The sequence below is a fragment of the Triticum aestivum genome, chromosome 6B (genome assembly GCF_018294505.1).
Source record: "Triticum aestivum cultivar Chinese Spring chromosome 6B, IWGSC CS RefSeq v2.1, whole genome shotgun sequence".
In the NCBI taxonomy this organism is placed as follows: domain Eukaryota; kingdom Viridiplantae; phylum Streptophyta; class Magnoliopsida; order Poales; family Poaceae; genus Triticum; species Triticum aestivum.
The window spans coordinates 213,250,202-213,259,225 of record NC_057810.1 but is presented as its reverse complement, the minus strand read 5'-3'; the positions used below and the strand labels follow the sequence as shown (position 1 = coordinate 213,259,225).

Below are 9,024 nucleotides of genomic sequence, written 5' to 3'. Positions count from 1 at the left end.
TGTTCCCTTTGTCATCGGTATGTTACTTGCCCAAGATTCGATCGTCGGTATCCAATACCTAGTTCAATCTCGTTACCGGTAAGTCTCTTTACTCGTTCCGTAATACATCATCTCGCAACTAACTCATTAGTTGCATTGCTTGCAAGGCTTATGTGATGTGCATTACCGAGAGGGCTCAGAGATACCTCTCCGACATTCGGAGTGACAAATCCTAATCTCGAAATATGCCAACCCAACAAGTACCTTCGGAGACACCTGTAGAGCACCTTTATAATCACCCAGTTACGTTGTGACGTTTGGTAGCACACAAAGTGTTCCTCCGGTAAACGGGAGTTGCATAATCTCATAGTCATAGGAACATGTATAAGTCATGAAGAAAGCAATAGCAACATACTAAACGATCGGGTGCTAAGCTAATTGAATGGGTCATGTCAATCAGATCATTCAGCTAATGATGTGATCCCGTTAATCAAATAACAACTCTTTGTCCATGCTTAGGAAACATAACCATCTTTGATTAACAAGCTAGTCAAGTAGAGGCATACTAGTGACACTCTGTTTGTCTATATATTCACACATGTATTATGTTTCCGGTTAATACAATTCTAGCATGAATAATAAACATTTATCATGAAATAAGGAAATAAATAATAACTTTATTATTGCCTTTAGGGCATATTCCCTTCAGTTTATTGCTGCCACCTACTTGATTAATCGCCTGCCTAGCAAAGTTATCAAGTTTGAAACCCCTCTTGAGAGATTGTTCCATGAAAAACCAAATTATTCATCACTTAGAATTTTTGGGTGTGCTTGTTGGCCTAATCTCCGACCCTATAACAAGCACAAACTTCAATTCTGATCCAAACAATGTACGTTTTTTGGTTATAGCAATCTCCACAAAGGTTTTAAATGCCTTGATATTGCAACAGGGCGAGTGTATATTTCCAGGGATGTTATTTTTGATGAAAACATATTTCCCTTCTCTACACTACACCCAAATGCTGGTGCAAGGCTTCGGTCAGAAATCCTTCTTTTGAATCCGGAGTTACTCAATCCTACCGATCATGGGGACGAGAATTATGCTGATGATCATTTGTTACATAGCCCTACTACTGACGGAGATGGCGGTGAAAAAAACTGCACTCCAAATGCTTGTGATTTTATGCAGCAGCAACAGGAAGCACCTGGCAGCGGACACGAGGCAGATTTGCCTGGTCGCGCTGACACGGGAACGGATCCCCAGGCAGATCCTCTGACGCCGCCCTCGCTAGGATTCGGGGACGCCCACTCCTCGGGCGCCGCCTGGCACGAGTCTCCAGGCCGGTCGGGTGGGCTGGACCGCTCTCTGTCTCCGCGTCCCACCTGTCATGAGGCGGGTGGCCCTGAGCCTGGTCGCGTGTCCCCCGCTGCACGGCGCAATGATGACGGGCGCGACTGCGCACTGGCCTACAGTCCCGTGGCGCCAGCTGACTTGCCGAGGCCAGATTCGCCTGCCCGATCGGCACGTGATCCAACATCATCCGAACGCGCGACAGGCGAGGCTGATTCTGCTGTGGCGGGATCGGGATCCTCTGTGGCTACCGAGTCTGTACGCTCAAGTACACCTCCTCGGATGACTACACGAGCACAACGAGGTATCTTAAAACCCACAGTTTACAAAGATGGGACACTAAGGTATGATAAGAACTTCAAATTTGCAAATTTTGCTGCTACTGGTGAGCCCCAAACTTTGACCGAAGCTCTAGGAAATGATAATTGGAAAAATGCCATGAATGTAGAGTATCATGCACTTATGAAAAACCAAACTTGGCGTTTGGTTCCTCCTAAGCGAGGGAGGAATATTATTGATTGTAAATGGGTGTATAAAGTTAAAAAGAGACCTGATGGCACGATAGATAGATATAAGGCTAGACTAGTAGCTAAAGGCTTTAAACAACGATATGGCATTGATTATTTGGATACTTTTAGTCCAGTAGTTAAAGCTGCTACTATTAGACTTGTTCTGTCTATTGCTGTCTCCAGGGGATGGAGTCTTCGCCAGTTGGATGTTCAGAATGCGTTCTTACATGGCGTTCTCGAGGAGGAGGTTTATATGAAACAACCACCTGGGTTTGAAAATAGTTCAAAGCCACATCATGTGTGCAAATTGGACAAGGCCTTATATGGTCTAAAGCAGGCACCTAGAGCTTGGTATTCAAGATTGAGTGCAAAACTTCAGCAACTTGGTTTCAAGCCTTCAAGGGGTGACACTTCTCTTTTCTTCTTCAAGAAAGGGAAGGTGATTATATTTATGTTAATTTATGTTGATGACATAATTGTTGCCAGCTCTTCACAGGAGGCTACCTCAGCATTGCTGTCAAATCTGAAAAATGAGTTTGCTCTTAAAGATCTAGGAGAGTTACATTACTTCCTAGGTATTGAGGTAAAAAAGTTGCATGAAGGTATTATGCTAACTCAGGAAAAATATGCCAAAGATGTAATCAAACGAGTAGGTATGAAGGATTGCAAACCCTCCAGTACACCTATGTCTATCACCGACAAGTTGTCATTATATGAGGGAGAATTACTAAGCCCAGAAGAAGGAACCAAGTACAGAAGTATAGTTGGTGCTCTTCAGTACTTGACACTAACAAGACCTGATATATTCTTTGTTGTTAATAAAGTCTGTCAATTTTTACATGCTCCTACTTCTGTACATTGGACAGCTGTAAAGAGGATATTGAGGTATCTTCAAGGGAGTGCAAACACAGGGCTAAAATTGTGTAAGTCTCCTTCAACCACAGTGAGTGCATTTTCTGATGCAGACTGGGTTGGATGCCCTGATGACAGAAGATCTACAGGAGGATTTGCAATCTTTCTTGGGTCAAACCTTATATCTTGGAGTGCAAAGAAACAGGCTACGGTGTCACGCTCCAGCACTGAAGCAGAATATAAATCTTTGGCAAATGCAACGGCTGAGGTAATGTGGATTGAAACTCTGCTTGATGAACTTGGCATTGGAAGAACAGGTGTGTCATGCTTATGGTGTGACAATCTTGGAGCAACATATTTGTCTGCAGATCCAGTGTTTCATGCAAGAACGAAACACATAGAGATTGATTATCATTTTGTACGAAAAAGAGTTACACAAAAGTTACTAGATATTCAGTTCATTCCAACAGGAGATCAAGTCGCGGATGGGTTCACAAAACCGTTACAAGTGAAGCAACTACAGGCCTTCAAACGCAATCTGAACCTTGACATGTGAAGATTGAGGGAGGATGTTAAAAAAGTAGGGCCGTAGTTGTATCGTGACAATGTAACTTATGTAACGTATTGAGGCGCAGGTTGTTAGCTAGGATAATCTCTATCTTGTATGTAGCTTGGAGTAGAGGACAAGTTGATACCCGAACTAACTACCTGCGCCATATCTTGTAATCCTCATGTCTATATAAACACGAAGGCGTCCCTGCCAAGAGGCAACACGCTTAACGCAGCCAATTCTAGTTTTTACAACCCAGGCCCTAAATATGATGGTTTTATGGTAATTACCTCTATCCGTAAAGACCATACTGGTTGCAGTTTGTGGTGGCATACAGATTTGCAGTGGAAACATATGGTCTTCCTAGTTTCTAGCCGAAAATGGTTTGTGAGACGCAACCTGAGAAAACTCCTCCCAAGTTGGACTACATCCAGTCTATACATGTTTTGTACAACTATCATCGCTTTTCTCTGTTTTCTCTCGTGAAACCAGCACTTGTCATCACCTAGGACCGGATAGCTCAATTGGCTCTATTATGAAGGACGATGAGTCGTGAGGATCCTCATGTCTCACAGAGAAACTGCAAGAGCCTCCATAAGGCAGCAGCACTTCTCTATTCAAGTCTACTCCATTCTCTGCCAGCGTCACATTAGATTCAAGGGCCTGGAGAACTTCTGACATCTTGGGCCGCAGAATAGGGTTGGTCAGCGTGCATTGGAGAATCACGTCGACTGCACACTCTAGCTCGGCTACATCGAACAAATCTTTGAGATCCCTGTCCACTAGTTTATCCAGTTTCTTTTCCTCGTTGAGTTCTCTAACCTGCACAGGATTAAAATTTTGACATCAGGTGATAAACAGAGTATACTACGAATTCCATGTAATTGGTGGGAGCGCTGCCTAGCATTATACTAAACGAACGTGTTATCCACAAAAATCCGATATGTACCTGCTTATGCCAGGAAATCAACTAGGCCTTTGCTAAGCATTGTATTAAGGATTTGCCAATAAACTTATTTCATCACCAACTACGAATCTATGATGATACCAAGGAAAAAGAAGTTTTTTGTTTTATTTTTGTTTTAGATCTTCTCTATTCATGTTAGCTAAACTTTGTTGGAAATGGTCGTCAAATTACTCCAGGTTATGCCATCAATTATAGTACATAAAGATTGAGCAAAAGAAGTTACCCAATCTATAATCATCCCCTTCTGGGACTGACCATGTCCGTTGCTCAAGGTTTTAGGTCCAGTGATCAGTTCCAACAGTAGAATACCAAACCCATAAACGTCAGTCTTTTCTGAAGACTGCCCTGTTGAGAGATACTCTGGAGCAATATGACCAACAGTGCCTCGAACTGCAGTAGTAACATGCGAATCTTGTCGGTCAAGTAGTTTTGCCAATCCAAAATCCCCAACAACTGCTTCAAAACTTCCATCAAGCAATATGTTTGCTGCTTTGACATCCCTGTGAATGATCTTAGGATTGCATTGTTCATGAAGATATAGTAGTCCTCTGGCAGCCCCAATAGCAATCTGCATACGTTTACTCCAGTCAAGACAAGGTTTTCCATGATGATACTCTGCAAAAAGTTCACTTTACATTAAAAAGAGAAGGGGTAGAAAACAAGGGAATAATAGAATAGCAAAACACAGGGCAAAAAAAGTATTACCTCCGTTCGGAAATGACTGACGTGGTTTTAGTTCAAATTCGTCAGTTATTTCCAAACGGAGGGAGTAATTCTTAGCAAGGAAAACATAGACTTCTATTAAAAAAATTGTGGACGTATGAAAGGTTACCTCTCAAGCGGTCAGCAACACTGCCATTTGGCATATATGGATATACGAGCAACCTTTCTTTCGAGGTCATGCAAAATCCATACAAGCGCAAAAGGTTCTTGTGCACAGCTAGGCCAATCAATTCAAGTTCTGTCTGGAATTGGACTTCACCAGTAACATCGGGATCTTTTAACCTCTTGACTGCCACTAAAGTTCCATTTCTGAGACAGCCTTTATAAACAACACCAAAACCGCCTTGGCCTAATATATTCTTTGAGTTAAAATTGTCTGTTGCACTTTGCAGGCCGTGAAATGAAAAATGCTTCAGATGACCCAGTTCCATTTCAAGATCTTGATCTATAGTTGAATAAATAAGTGGTCATCAAATCATATATTTCCGATAGTAAGGTTATAGATGATTAGCTAATTACCAGAAGAAGCAAAAGGCAAACGCCATCTGCAGTAGTTTAGCCAGCATACAAAGAACAGGACAAAGATTGTGGCACAGGTGACACTTAAGGAAATTGCCAATGCTAATTGATGATGGTTCTTCGTTTTATTCGACGGTCTAGACACTGTATCTGCAGTCAAAGTTTAAGTTAGTTCCACTCCCAAATAGGTAAGTTAGTTCAAAAGGGTACACTTGTAGAGTTGTAGTAAAGATTAAAAAACAGATGATGTCAGGAAAAAACGTTACCGTTAGTTCCTCCATTAAGATGTGTGCAGCCATGTAGAATTGAGGAATTGCAAAGGAACTTGTTTCCCACGAGACTGGAAAGCATAGGTACAGTAATATTCAGTGAAGTATTGAAATAGAAAGGAAAAAACGATGTGCATATGACTGACGAGTTTTAGCACATGAAGGATGACACAAGCACTACTTCACAGTTATGCAAAGAATTTAGATGAGCAAATGGAGTTAAATAACAAAAAACAAATGGAGCATATTATACATACTCTCGTACCCACTTACCTGTAGTCATGTGCATATATTTTTGGAACTGTACCACTTAAATTGTTGAATGATATGTCACTGAAACATATTTCCCACGTCAGTTTGAACATCAAGAATCACATTTAGCCACACCATTTATCAAAAAAGGAATAAACATGTAACTGGAGACATACAGGAATGTGAGACCTGGAAGCTTGGCAACATCTATAGGGATCTGTCCAGACAAGTTATTCTTATCAAGGCGCCTGAAGGATTTGCAAAGCAACAGTCATCAAGAAATTAGTTGTCAAACCGTGTGTCTGCTCAGGCTAGCAATTTTAAGAAAAGATAGCAAACATTTTTGTAACATTTATTGCAGACGAAAATGTGAATTACTTAGAAATATAAGAAAACCATACAAATAGGTAACTGAAAATATTGCTAGTACAAACATACAACAATTTCACTTAGTTGCCGTGGCCCGCGGGCAAAAGAGGAACAATATATATAGAGTTCTAGACATAGTTCCAAATATGGTTCATGTGCATGTATGACTGTTGTGTTACAATTGTATGCATGCTTTTTCCAAACAGTGACATAGCTCCAAAAGATTATATTTGTACACATTGTGTCATCAAGCTTGTACGACTTTGCTAGCTTTATACTCGGAATTAGTTCAATAGATTAGTATCGCAGGTGTAGTGGTTATTGCTTAATTCTACATGGTCTATCTGACATTGTATGACCAGACTTAATTAGAATTCATCATATGTGTTGTATTCACAACAGAGGGGTTTTCGTTTCTTGGGCAGGCATATACAACAAACTTAATCAGAATTCACCTGTAACATATGCATGTAAATCTAACAGACACGGTGATGCTTTAGAGAGCAAGACATAAATAATCCAAATAGATAGATTGTCAATTTGAGGTAATAGATTAGCATATACTTACAAATAATTTAGTTGAGTCAGCTGCCCAAGTGAATTCGGGATTTCACCAATAAACTGGTTACCTGAAAGATCAAGAGCTTTCAGATTGGCCAGCTTCCCTATCTCTGGAGGAATTTCACCAGATATTCTGTTATTCTGCAGTAACCTGAAGTGGGGCAAGAGAAAAAAAAAAGGTTGAGCAACAAAGCATTGGTAGTAAATTTTGTTTTCAGTGCGACAGATGGAAGTCAGTGAAACAAGATCTACAAACAGTACAGTAGAAAGAATACAATCCCATGACTGAGAGCACAAGTAATAATAAATATGATGCATACAATGCGCATAAGGTCATGTTCATATAAGTAGGGTGAACACGGTATGATGGGTACAATAAGGAATAGAAAGTCTAGCTGGACATTCGCCGTCAATCGTACAAAGCTAGCTTGATTTAGCTGTGTTGAGTTCTGAAAGAATACGGTACGCCCAATAACATCCATTCTTGTCAAATAAAGAAAACAAATTTTGTTCAGGAGGGGTTGTACCGCCTGTGATCTCTCAGCATTATTCTATTCACCAGTTCTTGTCCTGGCCTTGAGAGTTTGCACGCATCATAAATTCAACTAAAGGCAAGACTTGTATTGTATAGTTCCCACCTTCAGCTCCCTAACTATCCCAATACTGATCAGGCACTGACGGAATCGTCTAAACAGTAATTTTGTTTGCTGGGTGGGGAGAAAGAGCTTTATTACTCCCTGGCCTCTGCAACCTAAACAGCAGTTGTGCTTCAAATTTTCCAACGGCTAGACACACAAGCATGAACCACCTCATCTTCAAGCAATTCAGCTCGACAGCTACAAACTTGAAACAGTGTTGCAAGACACACCGTGTCGAAGGAACTAAGGAAACAATAACTGTGATTGGATAGGTGAGTTCGTTTCCAAGGCCTTACATTGTCTGCAGGTAACTGAGGTTCCCGATACTCGGCGACAGGGCCCCCAACAATCCGTTGTTAGCCATCTGCCTGCGCTCCAGCATCCAAACAAAACAGCACGGCATCACCAACAACAGCAAAGAAACAACGACAGAAGCAGCATTCGCGCAGGCGCAGTCCAACAAAGAGGCAATAAATCAAGGAGCGAGATCTCACAGCGAGACGACGAATCCGTCCGGGGAGCAGGCGACCATTGACCAGGTGCAGGGGTCGACGGAGTTGATGTCCCACCCGGCCATCACCCCCTTCTCGTCCCGCATCCGGCTCTTCACCGCCATCAGCGCCGCCACTGGAACACCGCACAAAGCGCACCGAGCACAGTTAACACGAGAACATCCTCCAAGTAGTACCAAATCCCCAAACCCTAACCTCGTCCCTAACCCAGCCACCCCGCCCAACGCCAGCCGCAAGCAGCGCACGCACCTTCATAGTTGAGACCTTTGGGTGAGAGCGGCGGGTCCCCGGCCGCTACACCAGCAGAGGCGAGGAGCCACGCGGTGGCTGCCACCACCACGGCGCCAGCGCCGGCGGCGAAGGTTAGTCTCGCCATGGCAAGTGGGGGCGTGACTGAGAGCGTATCTGCACAGGCTCCGTGGTAGTCCTGGCCATGGGCAGCCCGGCCCGGCCCGGCCCGACGCCGCTCCCGGGCCGGGCTCGGGCCTAGATTTTGAGCCCGAAGGCCGGGCCGGGCCCGGGCCCATCGTTTTCGCGTTTTCCTGAAGGACGGGCTGGGTTGGCCTGAAGCCCGACGGGCTTTTACATGCTCGGGCCCAAAAAACAGGCCCGACAGCCGGGCCGGGCTAGGCTCGGGCCTGGGTTTTTTGCGTCGGGCTTGGCTAGGCCCGGCCCGAAGCCTGGCCCGGCCCGTGGTATGGCCAGGTATATGCGGGGGTGGCTTCGAGCGAGAGGGACAAGGGAAGGCGGGACTTGTGTGACGAGAAAATTTCACATTTCGTGCTCGAACTCTCCGGTGCGTGACGGTTTGGTAATCTACATTCAGACATTGCTAGTAATTGAGAAAATTCACTATAGGTCCTTAAACTTGCTCCGGTGGCACTTTAGTCCCCGTTGTTCAGAATACCTGAAATACCATCCCTAAACTTGTTTTACGGGTTCAAATACGGTCCATTATACTGTTTGGTCTACG

At 43.5% G+C, this 9,024-nt stretch overlaps 1 protein-coding gene across 1 annotated transcript; it reads right to left on the bottom strand.

The window, feature by feature from the left end:
• Nucleotides 1–3,409: 3,409 nt before the first annotated feature.
• On the bottom strand, nt 3,410–8,497 carry LOC123136632 (probable LRR receptor-like serine/threonine-protein kinase At5g45780). Its single transcript, XM_044556057.1, has 11 exons — nt 8,301–8,497; nt 8,034–8,166; nt 7,836–7,907; nt 6,909–7,052; nt 6,148–6,219; nt 5,993–6,052; nt 5,717–5,790; nt 5,451–5,600; nt 5,041–5,376; nt 4,432–4,823; nt 3,410–4,063 (listed from the first exon to the last, which is right to left on the bottom strand). The coding sequence occupies exons 1-11, from the start codon at nt 8,425–8,427 to the stop codon at nt 3,743–3,745; spliced, it is 1,881 nt and encodes a 626-aa protein (XP_044411992.1). The 5' UTR covers nt 8,428–8,497; the 3' UTR covers nt 3,410–3,742.
• Nucleotides 8,498–9,024: the final 527 nt, after the last annotated feature.

Coding starts and splice junctions, on each gene's coding strand:
- LOC123136632 (XM_044556057.1), bottom strand. CDS start 8,427: ATGGCGAGACTAACCTTCGCCGCCGGCGCTGGCGCCGTGGTGGTGGCA. Junction 7,908..8,033: donor GACGGATTCGTCGTCTCGCT/GTGAGATCTCGC, acceptor GCTGGAGCGCAG/GCAGATGGCTAACAACGGAT. Junction 7,053..7,835: donor CTCAGTTACCTGCAGACAAT/GTAAGGCCTTGG, acceptor GCCCCACTTCAG/GTTACTGCAGAATAACAGAA.